Here is a 25,066-nt window from a genome sequence, read left to right as displayed (position 1 = left end):
CTCCAGATATATTTGTTTTTTGTGTTTTTGCTCCAATACGACCCCTGGTTTAGTCTTACACACGTCTAACACACCCAAAAATCACAGAACATAATGACTCACAGCCTTCAGTGTCTTAAGCTTTTAGGCAGTCAAACATGGATATTCTCCTGGAATAGGAAAAAATAAGCACGTAGAAGCCAAAATGGACAATTATAGAAGTGTATACAAGTATACAAAGTGTATACAGTACAAGGCAAAGGAAGAATGGGTGAGGGGTTGAAGGTTTTACTAGCAATACAATAACCCCCCCCCTCTATTTAAACTGTGCATGGCAAAGCAGATATAAAGATGTGATTACCTTTTATTGAACGGCCCGTCTCCCGTAATTACATGAGTAGATTCAGGGCCAACCAGGAAGTGAAAACGCTGATAGAAGGATCTGGCAGCCTAGAGAAATGAAATGAGATCCAGAGGTAAGCACATTTAGTTTTTACTACCGGTATGTTAGAAAGTGATTCCAGTTTGTATAAAAGTAGTGTTTTATTGAGTGTGTTTCTCACCTGCTGGGGGGCCAGGGAGGACGGGGACTGGCTGAGCACCTCCCCGGGGTCGGGGGCGCCCCTGCAGGACAGCTGGCTCCCACAGGACGGCTGCAGGCAGCAGTCCGGGTCCATGCAGTCAGCCAGGCCGTCTGCAACCACAACAAAGGAGGCCGTCAGACGTTTCAGGAAGCGGGAGTCAGCGCGAGAACCACTCGCGGCTCGCAGCGAGTTTATTATAAAGAACAAAGTTGGATCACTGTTTGGTGATCCAACTCTGAGGTGCAGATGTTCATAAACCTGGTGCTGAGGAGAGAATTAAAAAGAGATGTAGACGGCGATAAGGAACGATCAGATCCACCAGGATCTCTGTTTTACTCTCAGCCGCTCGCGGCTCCAGCTGAATGGTTGAATTACCGTATTTTCCGCACTATAAGGCGCACATTCAATGAATGACGTATTTTAAAACGTTTTCCATATATAAGGCGCACCGCCTTATAAGGTGCACTAAATATATGGTAAAATACCGTCCTATAGTGGCTGGGGTTGAGTTACGTATCTACCTGATGGAGCTGTGCTACAGGAAATGCTACAAAATCCTACAGCAAATGTAAAAAAAAAAAACAAGAAGAAAAAGTACCGTATGTCAAACTTTATTAACAAAATAAAAACCAGCTTTGTTCCGTCTCATCAGTTGCCATTATGCAAGTCAGTGTCCCTGCTGTTGTCTTGAACGTCTGTGACGATTCCTGATGTTTTTAACGCCATTACTTCGGCGACACCAACTACATTACCCACAATCCCCCTGACTACAGTGACAGAAATTACCGTAATTATCCTATATAAGGTGTACTGCCGGTTTTTGAGAAAATTAAAGGCTTTTACGTGCGCCTTATAGTGCGGAAAATACAGTAAATGATAACATCAAATTTTGATCAGTGGCCAAACTAACTCAAATACTACATATTTTTTCCACAAATAGGCATATTTTGAAACATTTTGAAAAATGATTCGATAATTTAATGAGAATAAAAAAAAAATAAATAATAATAATAATAATAATGAGGGCCCAGTTCTGGGCCCCCCCCCACCCTGGGCCCGGGACAACAGGCCCGTTTGTCCCCCCCTATCGGCGGGCATGCGGTTACCGCCTCCACAAGCTCCCAGTGAATGCACACCGACACCTTGTGTGTACTGTACCTCCTTCATTGTCCTTGCCATCGGTGCAGAGTGTTTCCATGGCGACGTGACAGCCGGCCCCCCTCCAGCCCGGCTGGCAGATGCAGTGCCACCCGCTGGACTCCAGGGTGCAGCGGCCGTTGTTGTTGCAGAGCCCGGGACAGCCCTCTGGTCAGAAGGAGCAGAGACACGGTTAAAAGAGTCGACCCGTGTGAGGAAAAGGACTGGGACATGGAAAAGGAACTATGTGGTAAATGTCCATCAATCCACAGATACTTCTGAAAAAAGGTGACACCAGTTTCGTACTGAAGTGCTGTCGGATTTTGATTTGTTTGTTTTTTGTCTTGGTATGTTTTTCAATTGGATCATTTGCATGAAAGAGGAAGACCATCGTGGGACAGTAAAGCCGCCCTTTTCTATCGTACAGGTTTTTAATTCTGCTCTACTCTGCTCTGCTCGCCTCTGTCTCCGGTGTTGCCATGGCAACGCTGCCACAAACGCCGCTGATGGTGTTTTATGTGTCCATGAAGACACAGAAATGTTCTGACCTCCTCTTTGCACCACGGACTAGGTTTGCTTGTCATTCGTTGGACCAAAGTTCAATTGTCTGGTCAATATCACGGTCGCTGTGGCCAGGTTTTAAATAATATTTATTCATGGTGGGTGTGAAGGAGTCGCTCTCAAGACTCAGCAGAGACGTGATAGAGGGAATGAGCATGACGTCCGGGATGAGACGTCACAGCGGGTTACGCCCACTGAGTGTCAGAAAGACTGAGTGTCAGAAAGACTGAGTGTCAGAAAGACTGAGTGTCAGAAAGACTGAGTGTCAGAAAGACTGAGTGGCAGCGTAAACTTTCATTTTGAGCAACTGGAAAACATCTAAAATGGGAAAGAGCTGATTGATACCCACTATCCCTCGTTATGTCCACTAGCCCTACAAGCAAAGAGGAATTGGGCCAGACTAACCGGTATCAGCGAACGGAGAAGCGTCAAACAGAGCAGAGCATATTAAGTAGCACCTTCATTACGAAAAAAAAACGATTATTTGAACTAAATTGTGTATAAAGTCACTGTGACTTTTGAATCATTCTTTAATAAATGGACTGACAGACAAATAAGAAACAAATAAAACAAATCAGTACATTAATCAACACTTGAGAGACAGACAGACAGACAGAGTCAGCTTTTGGTGAAATGCACTTATGTTGTAGTTTCACATGAACCATTAAGATTGTCTCCGGTCAAAACCATCTCCCAATGCATAGATTTACTTGAGAGGGGTGGGTAGGTCATATTTCATCCTATTGTGTTTCCATCTCTTCAAAAATAAAGAACTACATTACGCTTGCATCAAATCAAAATGTACACAGGACAAAAAAGTTCAGTGTAGAATTCTACGAGAAAGGGTGACAGTGTTGGCTACTTTTCTTCAATAGTAAGCTTAATTTTTTTACGAATATTGATTCCTTATGTACGATGGAGTATTAGGGCCAAACTAAGACAAAAAAATTGGAAACTACGAGAATAAAGTCATAATATTATGAGAATAAAGTCGTAATATATTCTCGTAATATTACGACTTTTTTCTCGTAATATTACAACTTTATTCTCGCAACATTATGACTTTATTCTTGTTATTTTACGACTTTATTCTCATATTATTATGACTTTATTCTCGTAATATTACGACTTCGTTCTCGTAATATTACGACTTTATTCTCGTAATGTTACGACTTTATTCCCATAACATTACGACTTTATTCTCATAATATAATGACTTTATTCTCGTAATATTACGACTTTATTCTCGTAATATTACAACTTTATTCTCGTAATATTACGACTTTATTCTTGCAAAAATTACGACTTTATTCTCATAATATTACGACTTTATTCTAATAATATTATGACTTTATTCTCTTAATATTACGACTTTATTCTCGTAATATTACGACTTTATTCTCGCAACATTACGACTTTATTCTCATAATTTTACGACATTATTCTCATAATATTAGGAATTTATTCTCGTAATATTACAACTTTATTCTCGTAATATTACAACTTTATTCTCATAATATTACGAATTTATTCTCGTAATATTACGACTTTATTCTCGTAATATTACGACTTTATTCTCGTAATATTACAACTTTATTCTCATAATATTACGAATTTATTCTCGTAATATTACGACTTTATTCTCGTAATATTACGACTTTATTCTCGTAATATTACAACTTTATTCTCGTAATATTACAACTTTATTCTCGTAATATTACAACTTTATTCTCGTAATATTACGACTTTATTCTCGCAACATTACGACATGATTCTCATATTATTATGACTTTATACTCGTAATTTCCACATTTTCTTTGTCTTAGTTTGGCCCTAATACTCCGTCGTATTCATGTTTTGTTCAGCCAAACAAAAACAAAAAAATAAATAAAACAAAAATAAAGATTAAGCAAAAATGACAAGTTCAAATCCATGTGAAAATACAACAGGTAAGAAAGTGAACAGAGTACGAGGTGGTTTGGACTGGATGCCTCCCAAGTCTGACTGGCATTTCTCCGTTACAGAACAGACATGAAGGCTGGCACTTGTACACACCTATCAATAAACAGTGATCGTAAGAACAAAGCAAAGAGACAGAACAAAGTTTGGAGGCAAAAATGGAAGAGAACATGAGAAAACAGAGACAGAAAGGTCAAAACCAACAGATAATAGAGGGATAGAAGCTGCTAAATTAACATATATACAGTCTCAGGCTGGTGGATGCAGGACAACACTTGTGTACATCTTCGTCTGTATCATCTGTGCTTTGTGTGAGAATCAGTGACAAGGACAGGAATGATGGAAATCAAAATAAATCAATCCAAAAAATGAAAACAAGGCACAAGAAATAATAAAAACTGGATAATTAGAATGGAATGCAATAAGTAAAGCAGATTTGCCAAGCACTGAGAAAAAAAAAAAAGACACAAAGAAATGAAATTAAAAGGCATGAATCAGAAGTAAAAGTTAACAGAGTGTGAAGTTAGATTTTGGTACAGTGATGCCTTTATTAAGCCTTTGGCTTGAATTACCTTTATATCCTGAGAATAGGAGAGGGCAAGAGGGAGAGAGGGAGGAAAATTAGGGAAAAAAGTAAATTGAAACAAAAGCAGCACTGCCAAATATGTTCTCGGTAATGTAAAGATGACGATGGTAACCAAAGGAAGGAAAAAGGAAGGAAAAGTTAGGAAGAGATCAGGGCAATGAAATCATATAGAAATACAGCAGTAAAGTAAATTAATTCAGACCTTTATCTACATTTATATCGCCCGATATACATAAATGCATGTACACACACAGATATATATATATATATAGATATATATATATATATATATATATATATATATATATATATATGTGTGTGTGTGTGTGTGTGTGTGTGTGTGTGTGTGTGTGTGTGTGTGTGTGTGTGTGTGTGTGTGTGTGTGTGTATTTGCCTATAAAGTTGGAATTAAACATTTTTTTATACCTTTGCATGAAAATAAGTAAATGAAATTAAGGGGAAAAAACACATGAATGATTCTGAAAACAAAATTGTTGCAACTTTATGGGCCATGTTGTGTATGTATATAAGAGAAAAAGATTGTCCAACCAATACTAATTTCTGAAAAAAAGCATTTTGATGTGTTTGACCGTTGCTATGGAAACCAGGTGAAAATGAGTGGGACATGGTTCCGTGGGCGTACGGTGTGATAAAGCAACATAAACTCTACTGCATATTAGCAGGAGAACGGGCTGATCCTTGTAGCAGACGCTACACCGCTACATGTCTGGCTCATTAACATTACTGTCTTCCTTCCAGCTACATGACAGCAGTATTAGTAGTAGTATTATCACCTTTAGAGTAGTATTATCACCTTTAGTTAAGTCAGAGACATTGTGCATTATCAGTGTGTCAGAAAGACTGAGTGGTAGAAAGACTGACTACGTTTCCAGCATCAATAACCCTTTTAAAACCCGAATATTGGCAATAATCCGAATTTGCACGGCCATGTAAACACCAATAACCCCTTTGAATAACCAGAATTTGCTCATATTCTGGTTTTTAAAAACCCCAATATGAGCCCTGGGTTACTCCTTTTAAAACCTGAATATTGGGTCATGTAAACACCAAACGGAATATCCCCATCAAACGGAACAGGAATTTGTTTTCTGCACATGCTCTGTTCGCAAGGAATCCTGGTGTTTTGAGTCCAGGAAGTTCTTATAAACACGGAGAAACAAGACCAGGAGGAGACTAATCACTTCATAAATGTAATGAAGGATATGAACATTTCTGCATTTGTAGATGGTAGAAAGTACCGGGATAGACAGATTTACAAGAAGGTGAGAGAAAAGTTGCACAAAGTAGCATTTGTTTTGAATTTGGATACAGGAAGAAGAAGTGGAAATGACGGGAATTGTGTCATGACGTTCTCTGTGCGTCGCTGGTTTGATCCAGATATCCCAAATGATTAATTACCATGTAAACGGAATATTCCCAATGTTTCAGAAACCGGAATATTAGCAATAACCCGAGTTTTGACTGCATGTAAACGTAGTCACTATAGTCAGCGTAAACTTTCAGTTTGAGCAACTGGAAAACATCTAAAATGGGAAAGAGCTGTTGTGAGATCGACTGTACTCATAGATTTAGCAAGAATTCAGAGTTATTGTTTTACAGACTGCCAAAAAATAAGCTTAAGAGAGACAAATGGATCGCTGCAATTCACAGAAACAACTGGATTCCAGGCACCGAAACGTGGGTTTGCGGTTCCCATTTTGTATCAGGTAATGTTGGATTTTTGGGTAGCTAACGTTAAACAGTCAAATCATAAAGTTCGGTGTCCTCATCACTTTAATTTCTACAACAAATCCTGCCTTGAAGTAGAACCAAGCATCAAGACTTTTGTAAGCCTTCAAGCTTTGCTTCGTGTATTTCCCCGGCGTAGAAATTAAGTACATATAAATATCAGGAAACTGGATTGGTGGACAAATATTAATGTCCATGGACCACTGGTTCTTGGTAACTGTACCAAATATTAATGTCCATGGACCACTGGTTCTTGGGGTAACTGTATCAAATATTAATGTCCATGGACCACTGGTTCTTGGTAACTGTACCAAATATTAATGTCCATGGACCACTGGTTCTTGGTAACTGTACCAAATATTAATGTCCATGGACCACTGGTTCTTGGTAACTGTACCAAATATTAATGTCCATGGACCACTGGTTCTTGGGGTAACTGTACCAAATATTAATGTCCATGGACCACTGGTTCTTGGGGTAACTGTACCAAATATTGATGTCCATGGACCACTTGTTCTTGGGGTAACTGTACCAAATATTGATGTCCATGGACCACTGGTTCTTGGGGTAACTGTACCAAATATTGATGTCCATGGACCACTTGTTCTTGGGGTAACTGTACCAAATATTAATGTCCATGGACCACTGGTTCTTGGTAACTGTACCAAATATTAATGTCCATGGACCACTGGTTCTTGGTAACTGTACCAAATATTAATGTCCATGGACCACTGGTTCTTGGTAACTGTACCAAATATTAATGTCCATGGACCATTGGTTCTTGGGGTAACTGTACCAAATATTAATGTCCATGGACCACTGGTTATTGGGGTAACTGTACCAAATATTAATGTCCATGGACCACTGGTTCTTGGTAACTGTACCAAATATGAATGTCCATGGACCACTGGTTCTTGGTAACTGTACCAAATATTAATGTCCATGGACCACTGGTTCTTGGTAACTGTACCAAATATTAATGTCCATGGACCACTGGTTCTTGGTAACTGTACCAAATATTAATGTCCATGGACCACTGGTTCTTGGGGTAACTGTACGGGTCACTGTCAAGTCCAACTGTCTTTAATTTAAGCTGATATTCAGCTGTTATCCCGTCTTCTCTACTAGTTGCAGATGTTTTTACCACTCAGTGAGAGTAAGGGGGGGTCCAGTGAGGAAGTGACATCAATGCAAACCCTCTATTGTTCATGCACTTACTTTTTTGTGAATATGAAACATAGACAGTTTCATGCTGACCAAGTTTATAAAATGCTCTAATAGTTTCACAGGAAAATAAGCAGGATGAAGCTGCTCTGCACCTCTTTCCTCTACGTTGAGGTGTTTTCTTCCTCTATTCTTTCTTTATTGGTTTGTGTAAACTTACCTTTTGGTGATGTTAAAAATAACATTTAACCAGTAATAATTACTAAGTGAGGGTAAGGATTGAAAATGGGATTACATCATATACGGTAAAGTTTGATTTATCTGCACAATTGTATAACTTTATAAAATCTGTTAGATTTAAAAAAAAAATTGAATGGAAACATTAATAAACCATTCCACCTACTTGAAATTGTAGTTTAAGGTAAAACTATAAATAAGGTAAATACAACCACAGATAAACAACACATGACATATTACACTGTTTCATTATCTATTCATTAAAATAGTGCTAAAAATGATCATTTACATGTAGCTTTGTTCACCTGATCACACACTGACCTGAATATGCATTTCCAGTAAATCATATTATATAAAGACTAAATGCAGCTGCCACCCTAACATGAAATGTACTGAATAATGACATGTTTTGTAGTATTTATATCAGGCAAATAAATGTTGATGTCAAGTTCAGACATACAGAACTGTCTCAGAAAATTAGAATATTGGAATAAAGTCCTTTATTTTCTGTAATGCAATTAAAAAAACAGAAATGTCATACATTCTGGATTCATTACAAATCAACTGAAATATTGCAGCCTTTTATTATTTTAATATTGCTGATCATGGCTTACAGATTAAGATTCCCAACTCTGCGCCGACTCTGTGCCGACTCTACGCCGACTCTACTCCGACTCTACGCCGACTCTGCACCGACTCTGCCCCAATTCTGCGCCGACTCTACTCCGACTCTACGCCGACTTGGCGCCGACTCTACGCCGACTCTGCGCTGACTCTGCACCGACTCTGCCCCAACTCTACGCCGACTCTGCCCCAATTCTGCGCCGACTCTACTCCGACTCTACGCCGACTTGGCGCCGACTCTACGCCGACTCTGCACCGACTCTGCACCGACTCTGCCCCAACTCTACGCCGACTCTGCCCCAATTCTGCGGCGACTACTCCGACTCTGCGCCGACTCTGCGCCGACTCTGCCCCAATTCTGCGGCGACTCTACTCCGACTCTACTCCGACTCTGCGCCGACTCTGCGCCGACTCTGCGTCCTACCCAGCGGTGAGCGTGGCGCAAACCGCGTCTCTTTTTTATGTGAAACATTTATGAGTGAGTTGTGTCGGTTGCTGTGTGGATTCTGTTCTCACTGCAAACGAACCGCTCCAGGTCTGGAATGGAAGCGAGCCGAGACCACCTCTCGCTTGTTTTGTTCCGCATCCGAGCGCGATTGATGTGTTCACATGTACCAAACCAACCGATCTTTAGGGGGAAACGCTCCCTGTTCCGGAACAACTGCTCCAAACGGGACACAGGTCTGAAAGCACCCTTAGACTATCCGCAGACCTCAATTACAATGTTAAAGCTCAAGCTCAAGAGAATGCAGTTCCAAGAAGTGTGAACTGTCTGCTCGGAGTAATGCCTGATAGGAACATGGTAGCATGCGTTAAGTCAGACAATTTACATTTGACCAAACAACAAGACTCTTGGAACAAACAGACGAGCCCCGTCTCAAGATATCTGGCCCTTATGGACAGTGAAAAGACCAAAAATACAACAAATAAACCTCAGAAAGCATTTCCAGCAATTCATGATTTTAGATTATTTTACAGCCACGAGTTCAAGGCTGACAACCATGAATTTGTCTGCAATCAAAACTGAAACCATCCGTCCACCAGCTAAAGCTTTGCTGAAACTGGGTCATGCAATGGGACAATGATCCCAACCACAGCAGCAAACCTACAGCAAGTTGTAACCAGTTGTAAACATATTGTTTAATATAAAACCATCAGGTTTAAACTTCCCTTTCTGCTGAGGGTTATCCTTAGGGATGGCTGAGGTGATCCTGAGCCAATCCTGGAATTATGCAGCGAAAGGACAAGGTTTGATTCACCGTACAAATCGGCACAGATTACTAAGTTCTGTAATACTGTATTTGACCCGGTCTTTGTACGTTTTGACCGTATACCGTATTTGAAGCGTAAATCTTGCCATTTTAAGAATGTGATGTACCTGCTGTACTCTACTGCCCTTAGTTTTTAACAACTTGTGCTTTTTATCATTTTACCTCTTTTCTTATCATTTTATTTGTTATTTACTATTTAATTATGTCTTGCCGATTTTAATGTTGATGTAAAGCACTTTGAATTACCTTGTGTTGAATTGTAATAACCAGGGATCAGCAACCCAAAATGTTGAAAGAGCCATATTGGACCAAAAACACAAAAAACAAATATGTCTGGAGCCGCAAAAAATGAAAAGTCTTGTATCAGCCTTAGAATGAAGAAAACACATGCTGCATGTTTCTATATTAGTTATAACTGGGGGAAGATTTTTTTTTTCATTATGCACTTCGAGAAAAAAGTTGAAAATTCGAGAAAAAAGTCGAAATGTCAAGATTAATGTTGAAGTACAATCTTGAGACAAAGGTCGAAATGTCGAGGAAAAAGTCGAAATGTCGAGAAAAAAGTTGAAATGTTGAGAAAAAAGTCGAAAGGTCGAGAAAAAAGTTGAAATGTCAAAAAAAAGCCAAAATTTCGAGAAAAAAGTCGAAATATCGAGATTAAAAAGGAAAAGAAAAAGGAAGAAAAAAAGAGAAAAAAAGGAAAAAAGAAGAAAAAAAGAAAAAAAGGAAAAAAAAGGTCAAACATTTTTTAAAAAGCCACTAGGGCGGCGCTAAAGAGCCGCGGGTTGCCGACCCCTGTCGTATACAAATAAACTTGCCTTGCCTTATTTTGTGTCGGGATTTGACATTGCCCTGTTTTGTTTTGTAAGCCCATGTCCTTGAGTTTCAGTTCTGTCTTGACTCTCCTGTTTCCATCTGCCCTGATTGTCTCGTTATCTTTGTGTATATCTAGTCTCGTCTTTCCCTGCTCCTCGCTGGTCCGTACTGTTTCCTCCCTCCGTGTTTCCATGTGTTTACAGTTTTTTGATCCTAGTTTTTTGTATTCCTGCTCAGCAGTGCTTTTTGTTGAATAAATCCTGCTTTTTGTGAACCCCCTCCTCCTGCTCTCCTGCGTTTGGGTCCTCATCTAACCAATCGTGACATTTTGCGTCTCACACAAAGCACCTGGCACTTTTCTCATTCTGTCTTCTTTACTTCTCGTGTACTCTATGTCTATGTCATTATTATCCAAGGTCTTTCTTTGTCTTTCTGTGTGTCTCATGGGCAGGTATCCCTGGACCAATCCCACTGTGTTTGATTTATTCACTCTCTTGTCCTCTCACTCCCCCAGCCAGTTACAGGTGGTGGCGGCCCCTTGGGAGGACCCTGGTAAAGCCTGGTAAAACCTGGTCAAACCTGGTAAAACCTGGTAAGACCTGGAAAAACCTGGTAAAACCTGGTAAGACCTGGTAAGACCTGGTAAGACCTGGTAAGACCTGGCTCTGCTGATGCTCTCCCTGGTAAAACCTGGTAAAACCTGGTAAGACCTGGTAAGACCTGGTAAGACCTGGTAAGACCTGGCTCTGCTGATGCTCTCCCTGGTAAAACCTGGTAAAACCTGGTAAAACCTGGTAAGACCTGGTAAAACCTGGTAAAACCTGGTAAAACCTGGTAAGACCTGGTAAAACCTGGTAAAACCTGGTAAGACCTGGTAAGACCTGGTAAAACCTGGTAAAACCTGGTAAAACCTGGTAAGACCTGGTAAAACCTGGTAAAACCTGGTAAAACCTGGTAAGACCTGGTAAAACCTGGTAAAACCTGGTAAAACCTGGTAAGACCTGGTAAAACCTGGTAAAACCTGGTAAGACCTGGTAAGACCTGGTAAGACCTGGTAAAACCTGGTAAAACCTGGTAAGACCTGGTAAAACCTGGTAAGACCTGGTAAAACCTGGTAAGACCTGGTAAGACCTGGCTCTGCTGATGCTCTCCCTGGTAAAACCTGGTAAAACCTGGTAAAACCTGGTAAGACCTGGTAAAACCTGGTAAAACCTGGTAAAACCTGGTAAGACCTGGTAAAACCTGGTAAAACCTGGTAAGACCTGGTAAGACCTGGTAAAACCTGGTAAAACCTGGTAAAACCTGGTAAGACCTGGTAAAACCTGGTAAAACCTGGTAAAACCTGGTAAGACCTGGTAAAACCTGGTAAAACCTGGTAAAACCTGGTAAGACCTGGTAAAACCTGGTAAAACCTGGTAAGACCTGGTAAGACCTGGTAAGACCTGGTAAAACCTGGTAAAACCTGGTAAGACCTGGTAAAACCTGGTAAGACCTGGTAAAACCTGGTAAGACCTGGTAAGACCTGGCTCTGCTGATGCTCTCCCTGGTAAAACCTGGTAAAACCTGGTAAGACCTGGTAAAACCTGGTAAAACCTGGTAAGACCTGGTAAAACCTGGTAAGACCTGGTAAGACCTGGTAAGACCTGGTAAAACCTGGTAAGACCTGGTAAGACCTGGTAAGACCTGGTAAGACCTGGTAAAACCTGGTAAGACCTGGTAAAACCTGGTAAGACCTGGTAAGACCTGGCTCTGCTGATGCTCTCCCTGGTAAGACCTGGTAAGACCTGGTAAGACCTGGTAAGACCTGGTAAGACCTGGTAAAACCTGGTAAAACCTGGTAAAACCTGGCTCTGCTGATGGTCTCCCTGTAAACGTTACAGCTACTAGTACTTGAATTGCTGTATTGAGTCAGCTTTAGTTCTAATTTTGAATTGAGAGTCTGCTTAAGTGCCTATTTGAGAATCAGCCTTATTTTAATAATATAATGACTTGGTTTTATATAGCGCCCTTCTGCCTTCAAGGCACCCAGAGCTTTACAGAGACCATTATTCATTCATACACATCCTCTCTGGTGGTGGTAGCTATGTTTGTAGCCACAGCTGCTACGTTTGTAGCCACAGCTGCTACGTTTGTAGCCACGGCTGCTACGTTTGTAGCCACGGCTGCTACGTTTGTAGCCACAGCTGCTACGTTTGTAGCCACAGCTGCCCTGCAGACTGACGGAAGAGAAGCGTGGCTGCCATATTGACCAAACGGCCATTCCAACCACCAAACATTCATACACATTCAAACACATTCACATGATTTTATTTCTGAATTTTATTTAACTGTATTTGCATTGCATTTTTGAATAATGCACCTGGCCTAATTGGTTTGCTGATGTGCGTGAGCTTTTTCTTTTTTCTTGAATTTCATTTATGAAACACACTTCAATAAAAATGTGGATTTAAAATCTTCTTTTAGTGTATTCAAAGTCATGCACTGCAATTTTGTAATGTCCTAGAATTCTAATTCTTTATTCGGGGACCTTTAGCAGATATGAGATTAAAATGTGATTAATTAATTATAAATCCTGTAATTAATTAGATTAATGTTTTTAATTGCCTGACAGCACTAATTCTAGCATAAGAAATGGGAATGGGAAAACAAATACTCAAATAAATACAGTCCCATTCAATTTTTCTTTGTAAAGTGCCCTGAGATTATCAAAAAATCCAACTTTATTTATATAGAGCTTTTCATGCATAAAAATGCAACACAAAGTGCTTTACATAAAACATTAAACAATCATAAAGCTTATTAATTAAAAGATAGGCTACGAAGTTAAAATACACACTAAAAGAGTATAAAAGTATAAATTATACTTAAATAAGATTACTTTTGTTGTGAATTGGAAATTTACAAAATAAATATGAATTGAACTGAAGTTAATAGGACTAGGGGAAGTTCAAAGAAATAAATAAAATACAGTACTCACAAAAAATGACATGGAAACAAAAAAAATACCCACCAAAATAACCAAAAGCAAGCCTTAGAAGTAAAAATACTCTCAAAGTTTTGATTGTATAAAAGTGAAAACAGCCAAATACAGTAAGTTCTCTGCAAACAGAATCAGTCTTCATGCAGGAGACCGAGCTCATTAGGAAAGAGAGATAATAAAGAGAGACAATATTAGAAGTATGAGGGGGAGAAAGTAAAACAGTAAATAAATAATCACGGTAAATAATACTACAAGGGCAACATCTCCACTGTACTTAAAGGGAGAAGCAAATAATGAAGGAGAAAAGGTAACTATACATGAAGTGAAGATGAGAAAATAGTACAGTACCTTTAACTCTAATGTCCGGATTGTGAGCTTTATGGAGGAAGGAAAAAAGAAGGAAAGAAACAAAATAGATAGAAAGAAAGAGGGCATTTAGTTCAGACAGCAGGCAGCAGGAAGAAATGGAACACCACTCTCAAAGAAGTTCAATCAAACAGTTAGGAAAAGAGAAAGAAAACAAAGAAAAGACCCACATATTTCATCAGCATTCATTTGGTAACTGTTAATCTACTGTCAAACACCGACATGCCATAGCTACAAGGAATTAAAACAAGTTCAGATCCGAATGTCAGAGCAATGTGGTTATATAAAAGCTGCCAATAAAGAATGTGGGAATAATTCGGCAGTGACATCAGTGTTTCCAGCAGACTGTAACGTGAGCCGTAAATGTGGTTAGAAAAGTCAGCAAACCTGGGCCATTTCTCAATCAGTCATTCAATATGTATCAACAACTGGAAAATCTAAAGTCAAATTCTCTTTTATTGCACGGTTACATGCAGTTGATCTGGTCAAAGCCCCGTCTCTCCAACACTCACAGGCAGACGCGTCTCAAAGCAAAGGCTGAAACAACAAACGCAGGATCGTGTGCTGGAGGAGTTTCATTGTTGCCTGCTGAGCTGCTTTCTTACAACATTTAACATCTCTTTACACCGGGGGTCGGCAACCCGCGGCTCTGCAGCCTCTTCAGGCTAGTGCCTAGTGGCTCCTGGAGCTTATTCTTCTTTTTTTCCTCTTTTTTCTTCCTTTTTCCTTTCCTTTTTAATCTCGACATTTCAACTTTTTTCTCAAAATTTTGACTTTTTTCTTGACATTTCGACTTTTTTCTCGATATTGTACTTCAACATAAATCTCGAAATTTTGACTTTTTTCTCAACATTTCAACTTTTTTCACGAAATTTTGACTATTTCCTGGACATTTCGACTTTTTTCTCTGAATTTCGACTTTTTTCTCAAGATTGTACTTCAACATTAATCTTGACATTTCGACTTTTTTCTCGAAATTTTGATTTTCTCGACATTTCGACTTTTTTCTCGAAATTCTGACTTTTTTCTCGACATTTCGACTTTTTTCTCAAAATTTTGTCTTTTTTCTCGACATTTCAATTTTTTTTTCCGTTTTATTTTATTTGCAAAGTGTTTATTTTATTTGCAGCGTTTATTTTATTTGCAAAGCGTTTATTTTATTTGCAGCAGCGTATTATTGTGTCTTTCTTTGTATTTTCTTGTATTTTTTTTACTGTATGCTTTTCAATGAATACACAGGCTTTGAAGGCGTGGATGGAATGGTACTTAGAGAGTAATGCTGGTACAACTGGTACTTTCAGCATCTGCTGTGTGTGTCCGCCCTGCCGATGGGACCGTGTTTCCATGTGGGAGAAGATATCTGCACTTTCCAAAGTAGCACTACTGCTCACAGTCACATCCCACATCTCTGATGCGTTAAAGAGGAGAATCAGAGACGCATCAGGATCTCTTCCCTCCATCGCTGGGGGGAATGTTACATGTCTGCTGAGAAATGCCTGGAGACAAGTCTTGCTAGACATCGACATGTGTGCTTTTCACATTATAAGGACAAAACAGAGACAGTAGAAAGTAAAAACGGAAAAGAGATGAGGAGGTTGTTAAATGTAACAGCACAATTTAAAACACATTAACTTAAAAGCAGAGGTGGTAGTAACGAGTTACATTTACTCTGTTACATTTACTTGAGTAAGTTTTGGGAAATGTTGTACTTTTAGGAGTAGTTTTGAATCACTATACTTTTTACTTTTACTTGAGTAGATTTGTGAAGAAGAAACTGTTCCTCTTACTCCGCTACATTAGGCTACGTTGAGCTGTTACTTTTCATTTATTTTATCTCATGACATCACTGGGTGATTCTTTGGGAAAAATGTTAGTTTTTGCATGTTTTGTCACATTTACACAGACTCAAACACACACAGAGTTTCTATGAGTTCATGTTTGTTCTAGTTCTGCCTGGTTAAAAAAGAAAAGTACAAAGGCTTGACATTTTGTGCTACTTGTGCTTAATTTATTTTTTTATTCTGTTATTTTATTTATTTTATTATTTATAAAGTACTTGAACTTACTTTAAGATTATTTTAATTTAAGCTATTTTTTATTAATTTTAATTTATTTTATTATTTTATTGATTTAATTTGCCTGAAGATGATTATTTTGTACTTTTGTCTGTTTGAATGGTTGTGTTAAAAAAATACTTGAAAACTTGAGTAGTTTTTTCACCAAGTACTTTTGTACTTTTACTTAAGTAATTATTGGGATGACTACTTTTTACTTCTACTTGAGTCCTATTATTCTGAAGTAACAGTACTTTTACTTGAGTACAATTTTTGGCTCCTCTACCACCTCTGCTTAAAAGAGCCGATCTTTAATCTGAGCAGGGAATTTATAGGAGTTTCTGACATATTATGTCAAGAAAGTTTATCTGAGCTCCATTGATAGTATATATGATGTAAAGCCCAGTATCCCAGAGTTTGAAAAAAAAAATGACAATTATATATCATAATCCAATTATAATCAAACGTTGGAAAACAACATTGTTCCATGATGAACCAATCAGAGAACAGGACGTAGTACTACGCTTATTTCAGCTAGGTTTTAGTTATGGATTTGTGGAAGACGAATGATTTAAAATGTGTGTATTTTTATGTTTTAGTTAAAACTGAACGATATTCTGAGATATTGTACTATTTTTTTTTTTTACTATTTTATTCTCTATTTCATTCATTAAAAGAAAAACAAAGCAGTCTCTTTCCTTGAATGAAAGATGAACAGAAAGAAGACTAAGCTTATTTTATCCGTCCCTTTTTCCTAAGAAATCCAATTTCAATTAATGTAATAATAATTAAAAAAAACAAAAACAAATTACAAATTATGCAATTAAAAAAAAAACACTTTCCAATAAACGTAATTAAAAAAAAGTTATAAAATAACACAAAATAGCTGTCGTCAAACACAGATAGTCGTATTCTTTTTTGATTCAAAGAAAAAAAATATGACAATGGTGTTAAAAAGAGAGAGAGAAAAAAAGAAAAGCCACCTAACTTAACAATTATGATATTTCTTCATCAAACTGGCTTTTATCATTCTTTTAATTGTAATGTTTGATTTGCATTCTTTGGCTTCTGTATCCAGATTGTTCCATAAACTTATACCTTTTACAGAAACACAACGTTCAATTAATTTGGTCCTGAACTTAGTTTGTTTTAAAGATCTCTGTTCCTTTTAAGTTATACTTACTTTCTCTTTTTTCAATTTTTTTTCTATATATTGATTGGCAACATTTTCTTATGATCTTTCCACATAATTAGCAGAATTCAGTGGTTCCACTAATTCAAGAATTTCCAACAGTTTTAACTGAAGGAATAATGGATTTGAAGGATGACTATATTGTTTTCTACTAATTATTCTTATTGCTTTTTTTGTAAAATGAAAATAGACTGAGTATATTTTTTGCAAGCATTCCCCCATACTTCAATGCAATAGGTCAGATATGGCACAATAATAGTGTTATATAAAATGTACAATGCCTTGTTATCTTTTACTTTGTGTTTGTGTAACAGAGCTATTGTTTTTGATATTTTTACCTTTGTATGCTGTAAATGTGATTTCCAACACAAATTCTCATCCATTGTGAATGAGTTGAATAGAATTTGACTTTACCAGACTGTTTTGTTTTGGTTTTTATATGTTTTATCGTGCACCTTATAACCCGGTGCGCCTTATGAATGGAAATAAACCCGTTCATTGATATTGTGCCTTATAATTCGGTGCTCCTAATGGTCCGCAAAATACGCTGGACTATTGTACAACTGTCTAGAAATATAGACTGCAGCTCTAGATCAGTATGTTTTCATGGCAACCTTTTTTTAGATTCCCACCACACTTCCCTCTCTGGTACACTGCCAACATTTTGACAGTTTGTCAACTGCTTAACCAGAGAAAATGAAAGGCTCCATTTATCCTGTGCCGGTGTTAGGAATGAGCCCCTCCCTCCCTCCATCTCACGTCAAATTAGATCACGTTCTAGTACTTGTTAGACCCACGTACACACCCGTCGTACAGAGGAATCTCTGACCCCTCAGACTGTAATTAAGTGGTCACAAGGTCAGGAATACTCTGAAGGCTTGGCTTTGAGGCTGCAGAAACGATGCCCTGCTGGGAGTCACGAGGAGATGATGTCAACGCACTGACAATATGACACAAGACATTAACATAACAATATTGGTTTTGAGATCCTTTGTTTCTGTTGAACTTTTCTATCTTAGGTTGTGTTGTGTTGCAGAGATATTTTGGGCAGAGTAACAATACCATTGAAAGGCTGACTCGCTTCATGAGAGAGCATTTTTTTGAATGATCTTCCAGAAATTATTAAATAAGACACACCTTTATATGAAGATTTAGTAAATGACATTGAAGTGCAATATATATATATATATATATATATATATATATATATATATATATATATATATATATATATATATATTATTAAATAATATTAAAAATGCATATATATATGCCTTAGTTTCTTACCAACATGGTATTAACCATTAATATATATGCAGACCAGAAAAAAAAGTGCAAATCACAGGTAAAGTGACGAAAAGAGGAACATACAGGTTTCTACAAGGATTTCTGAGAAAAATGTGTCAATATAAGAACTGTAATAACATTTAGAGCCATTTTATTAACAGAGTTTTGTAAACATTCAAAAAGGTATAATTAAGGTCTCATAAGAAGCGTGAGGCTGAAATATAAATCAAGCTGTGCGCTGTGGAGCTGCGGATATGGAACATGTAAATGCACACCATCTGTCCGACAACAGCAGTGTAATTACAAGACTGACAGGCATGAGAGCAACCAAGAAAAGACAAGGATTGAGAGAAGCAACAGGAATCAGTGCAGAGCAGAGCTGATGTGCTGCTGGCCTGGGCTACACATGTTCTTTTCTCAGTATTGTAAAGTCTGTCCTTGCATCTGACACTGTACAAGTGAAGGATGTCATGTATAGAGGGAATGCACATGACGTCACAGATGAGACTTCACAGCGGGTTACGCCCACTGAGTGGAAGAAAGACTGAGTGTCAGAAAGACTGAGTGGAAGAAAGACTGAGTGTCAGAAAGACTGAGTGTCAGAAAGACTGAGTGGCAGCGTAAACTTTCAGTTTGAGCAACTGGAAAACATCTAAAATGGGAAAGAGATGTTGTAGCTTAAGAGAGACGAATGGATCGCTGCAATTCACAGAAACAACTGGATTCCAGGCACCGAAACGTGGATTTGCGGTTCCCATTTTGTATCAGGTAATGTTGGATTTTTGGGTAGCTAACGTTAAACGGTCAAATCATAAAGTTCGGTGTCCTCATCACTTTAATTTCTGCAACAAATCCTGCCTTGAAGTCGGACCAAGCGTCAAGACTTTTGTAAGCCTTCAAGCTTTGCTTTGTGTATTTCCCCGGCGTAGAAATTAAGTACATATAAATATCAGGAAACTGGATTCACTGGTCAAATATTAATGTCCATGGACCACTGGTTCTTGGTAACTGTACCAAATATTAATGTCCATGGACCACTGGTTCTTGGTAACTGTACCAAATATTAATGTCCATGGACCACTGGTTCTTGGTAACTGTACCAAATATTAATGTCCATGGACCACTGGTTCTTGGTAACTGTACGGGTCACTGTCAAGTCCAACTGACTTTAATTTAAGCCGATAATCAGCTGTTATTCCGTCTTCTCCACTAGTTGCAGCTGTTTTTACCACTCAGTGAGAGTAAGGGGGGGGGGGGGGGGGTCCAGTGGGGAAGTGACATCAATGCAAACCCTCTACAGTAAAGTCTGTCATTGCATCAAAGCGTCAAAGGGAGTCATTTTCTATTGGAGAATTAAAGAAAAAACATAATCCACTGCTTAATGTTACTGACACTGTACAAGTGAAGGATGTCAAGTATTCAGTTGTAAGAAATGTTGGAGTGGGACAGATTGGAGTTTTGTAAGAGATCTATAACTATAAAATTAGAAACTAAAATTAGAATTTCCAGCACACAATCTCCATCTCATCATCAAACATCATGGATCTCACTTAGGCTAAATGACCTACAATGACCACTGTGATTGGATAATGACATTAATGAACACATGTATTCATCCACATAACTGGCAGTGCTGGTTTTCTTTCATCTCTTTTTTGAGCCTTGATTACATGATTATCTGTCAGTGGTTCTATCAGAAACATGCTTACGTATTCCCAGCTCCTTGAACATATTTTGAGGAATATCTCAAATTGCATTTTACTGGAAGCTCCTGTAATTTCTTACACTTGTACAAATAACTTATTAAGTAATGCCAGATTACAACTGATACCTTTCATCTTTTTCTGGCCAAAGGAAGAAATATATGCGGTGCGTCCGAAATGCCATACTAAACAGTATATACTAAAAAGTATACAGTACTTAAGTTCGACACACTTTTGAGTAAATATCAGTAGTATGCATTAATTGGTACGTTAATCAGAGCCACACGGCACTTCCTGCCGTTGGGAAGGGGAGTTGTTACCATGGTAACAGCTCCTGTGACAGCCCAAACAAGATGACATTATATAATATTATTATATACCAATGTTATAATATTAATATTATATAATATTATTATACTTAATATTATACTTATGACATATACGTATCTGCACTGCACTTAGCAACCAAACACCGCTGCATTGTGGGAAGTTTCTGCTCAGCTAGTGTCCATCAATCCACACTAATACATTTCTCTGGAATGAGTATGGATAGTACATACTATTGAGTACGTACTATTGTTTCGGACACACGAAAAAATCTCACATACTGTTTTTGCTACTCATTAGGGTGGAAGTTTGGAATTTCGGACGCAGCTATAGACTTTTTTTTCCACTTTTATTTAGATAATGAGAACATCTTCCATAGTGTATCTCTCCCTTGTTGTAGTTTTTTCTTAAAGGGGACCTATTATGGATCTAATACCTATTTTAAACAGGCCTTGAATGTCTTAAAAACAAGCTTTTGATTGTTTTTTCTAAATAAATTAGAAATTCAGCCTCTGAGCCATGTCTTTATCTTCCCATTCTCTAACCTCATTATCTATGCAGGATTCTGAGTGGGCGGGGCTATGATAATGAGGCTCTGTGCTGATTGGCTGCCTGAATGACGCGATACATCGCTACGGAAAAATGGCGGAAGCTCCGGCCGATGAAGTTAGTTGTGGGGTTAGTTTCAAGCATCGGAGGCCAAACTATGTAAATCACATTTTCGTTCCGTAACGACGGGAGCAAAATCTGAACGGCTCGTAGATCCACATCACACTGGACGGCTCATCCAGGCGGCTGTACAGACACTGCAGAATTTGGTTACTTTCCTCCTTCTCTGAGTTGGCAGGCTGAGGAGAGACCACTTTATATGCAAGAGAAAACCTGGTTTTCATAATAGTTCCCCTTTAAGTGTGTGCTGGTTGTGTTTTGCGTGTGTTCCCGTATGTTGGTGTGTGTTTGTTGTCCGCTCACCGATGTTGCAGTGCTCCCCTGTCCATCCCTGGTCACACTCACACTTCCCGTCTTTGCACAGGCCGTTCTTGCTGCAGAGCGGGTGGCAGGCCTTCTGGTCGCACACGCTGCCCGTCCAGCCCTCCTCGCACCGGCACACGCCGGCGTAGCAGATGCCGCGGCTGCCGCAGTCGATCTCACACACCTCTGTAGGAGCAACAAAGTACGGAAGAGAATTAAGGCTGTTGAAATACAATTTCAAGAATAAAGTCGAAATTTCGTGAATAAAGTCGAAATTTCGCCTATTTTCTCAACATTTCAACTTTTTTCTCGAAATTGTACTTTTTTCCTCAAAATATCGACTTTTTTCTCAACATTTCGTCTTTTTTCATGAAATTTTGAAATTTTGACTTTTTTCTTGAAATTGTACTTCAACATTATTCTATTTTTTCCTTTTTGTTCTCTTTTTTTCTCTTTATTTTCCTTTTATTCTCTTTCCTTTCTTCTTTTTTTCCTTTTTTCTTCTTTTTTTCTTCCTTTTTCCTTTCCTTTTTAATCTCGACATTTGACTCTTTTCTCGAAATTTTGACTTTTTTCTCGACTTTTTTCTCAACATTTCGACTTTTTTCTCGACATTTCGACTTTTTTCTCGAAGTGCATAATGAAAATGAAATGAAATTAAATGAAAAAATCTTTCTCCTCTAAAATATTATTTTTATTTTTCTCCTGCCTGGCCCTAATACTCTTCCGTAACAAAGAGAGCCATCAGTACACATGGAAACAGAAGAAACAAATACATTTAAAAAAAACTATGCATAAAAGTCATTTGCTGCATTTAAAGCATAGTGGAACAACTGCACCATAAATGAGAGAAAAACAGAGCAGGGACCCCCGCTTGGAATTCTTATTTTTATTTTTATTTTATTTGCTTAAGATTAAGATTCCCAGAATATTCAAATTTTTTTAGATAGGATATTTGAGTTTTCTTAAGCTGTAAGCCATGATCAGCAATATTAAAATAATAAAAGGCTTGCAATATTTCAGTTGATTTGTAATGAATCCAGAATGTATGACATTTTTGCATTACAGAAAATAAAGGACTTTATCACAATATTCTAATTTTCTGAGACAGTCCTGTACATATACCTGTGTGTATATATATATATATATATATATATATATATATATATATATAGCCTATATATTACAAATTATTTTGGTTAAAATTGCCTTTATTTCTTTCTAAGTTGGACCCCCCGCAGTACCTCCGCGGCCCACCTAGGGGTCACCGACCCCCGGTTGAAGACCCCTGTTACAGTACAGTACATTAGGTAGAGAAAAGTAATGCCCCACTAATGGTACGGCGCTGTTCTAACGCAGGGAGTTAAACCTGGGGTAAAGATAATCAAATGAACTATTTTTGGTGTTTAGTGGGTGTAGGTGTAATACTTGACGTTAAGTGAAATGAATACTAATTGTCAGTTTGCCTCTTCTGTTGCTCCCTCTGTATATCTGCCTTGACGCCTGACAGGTGGCAGCTGAGGTAAAAATGTCAAGATGCCAGAAGTACTTTAACGTTAACGTGCTTTATTTCAAGTATGAGCCTGTGTATTTTCCAAGGAGACAATATCCAACTAGGTGCGTGTTTAATGCCTTTGGAAAAAGCCAAACTCAGCCTGACAGCCGAGCACAACACACACAAGTGCTTCTCCTGCAAAATCAATCTGCTCCTTTTGTTTGTATACTGAACCATCTGCAATTGATCTGCACTGATCTCCTCATCGCGTTCTCTTTCCTCTCCTTGTTCTGTATTCATTGTATCACTTGAGGTTTCTCTCTTAACCCTACAAATAATGAGACATCAGAACCAAAACTTTCACTTGGAAATAATTGTTTCCCACGAGTCGCCTTTTGTGGTCTTGTAATTGGTGAATTGTTTTTAGTAGCCAATAGAGAAATAAAGTAACATTGTTTTCCCAGGATTGATAAAAATACTGTGTTATCTTCATATTACGGAAGAGTATCAGGGCCACGCAGGAGAAAAAATATTTGAGAGGGGAAGATTTTTTTTATGGTGCACTTCGAGAAAAAAGTCGAAATGTCGAGAAAAAAGTTGAAATGTCCAGATTAATGTTGAAATATAATTTAGAAAAAAAAGTGAAATGTCGAGATTACCGTAATGTTGAAATACAATTTCAACAATAAAGTCGAAATTTCGAGAATAAAGTTAAAATACATTTCGACTTTTTTCTCTAAATTGTACTTTGAGATTATTCTCGACATTTCAACTTTTTTCTCAACATTGACTTTTTCCTCTAAATTGTACTTTTTCTGAAAGTGCATAATAAAAAAAAATATCTTCCTCCTCTAAAATATAATTTTTATTTTTCTCCTGCCTGACCCTAATCTACGGTGGCCGAGACCCGCCATTGCTGAAAATAAAAGTAACGCTGCAAACAGAAACAAACACCGCTGCAAATAAAAGAAATGCTGCAAATATAAAGAAACACCACTGCAAATAAAAAACAAACGACGCAAATAAAAAAGCCACAACGGAAGTGAATTACCGGGGACTATTTTTGCTGATGCACCAGTGTTTTTTACGTTAAAATTTACACGCAGCGACGTTGAACACTAACCTTTTCACTTATTTTCTCATTCGTTGTTCTTCTTATTCCTCGCTCTTCTTATTTCTTCCTTTTCACTTACGTCCTCTTCGTCTTCTTCTTCTCCTCTCACGTAAAAAACACCGGTGCATCAGCAAAAATAGTCCCCGGTAATTCACTTCCGTTGTGGCTTTTTTATTTGCATTGTTTTTTTATTTTATTTGCAGCGGCGTTTCTTTTTGTTTGCAGCGTTTATTTGATTTCCTAAGCGTTTCTTTTATTTGCAACAGCGTTTGTTTCTGTTAGCAGCGTTACTTTTATTTTCAGCAATGGTGGATCTCGGCCACCGTACTAATCCTCTTCCGTATCATATAGATCAGGAAGAGAGAGGAATGGAGCAGTCAGAAAGTGGCCCCCCTGTGTGAGACGGAGGCTGCACTCACCGAGAGAGCAGTCCTCCCCGGTCCAGTTCTGGTCGCAGGAGCAGGTGCCGGTCTGGGCGTTGTGGGTGCCGTGGCCCGAGCACTGGTCCGGACACATGGCCTTGGGGATTTCACAGGCGGCCCCGCCCCAGCCCGGCTGGCAGCGACACTCCCCGTGAACACACACCCCGTGGGCGGAGCAGCTGGGGTCCATGCAGTCCACTGGAGACAACAATCACCAGTTACTCATGCAGTCCACTGGAGACAAAATCATCAGTTACTACGCAGGACATGGAGGAAACACAGGACACTGACGCTCCGCTGGACTCATTCAACAACCGGAACATTTACACTTGGAACATTGTGAAATGATCAAACATGCATATGTGTGTGATATCCTCACATGGATAAAGCTGTAGTATAAACATATTCAACTGTATTTCATCATCTCTCAATGATTTTCAAAACTGCTTTTGACTATTTTTTTTCTTGCACATATATAGATGGATGG

The 25,066-nt window shown here is 38.4% G+C and overlaps 1 protein-coding gene across 4 annotated transcripts in view; it reads right to left on the bottom strand.

Annotated features, from left to right (window-relative positions):
* Positions 1–25,066, bottom strand: part of LOC133447225 (teneurin-3-like) — a 331,811-nt gene that overhangs the window by 67,023 nt on the left and 239,722 nt on the right. For all 4 annotated transcript variants that reach the window (XM_061725813.1, XM_061725823.1, XM_061725804.1 and 1 more), the window contains 5 exons: positions 24,577–24,777; positions 21,549–21,734; positions 1,722–1,868; positions 543–673; positions 341–429 (listed from right to left, as the gene is read on the bottom strand). In XM_061725813.1, coding sequence (XP_061581797.1) covers positions 341–429; positions 543–673; positions 1,722–1,868; positions 21,549–21,734; positions 24,577–24,777 — 754 coding nt within the window. The remainder of the gene's footprint in view (positions 1–340; positions 430–542; positions 674–1,721; positions 1,869–21,548; positions 21,735–24,576; positions 24,778–25,066) is intronic.

Source organism: Cololabis saira, chromosome 1, assembly GCF_033807715.1.
Source record: "Cololabis saira isolate AMF1-May2022 chromosome 1, fColSai1.1, whole genome shotgun sequence".
NCBI classification, from domain to species: domain Eukaryota; kingdom Metazoa; phylum Chordata; class Actinopteri; order Beloniformes; family Belonidae; genus Cololabis; species Cololabis saira.
The sequence above is the reverse complement of the archived record's forward strand: the minus strand, read 5'-3'. Positions and strand labels throughout refer to the sequence as shown.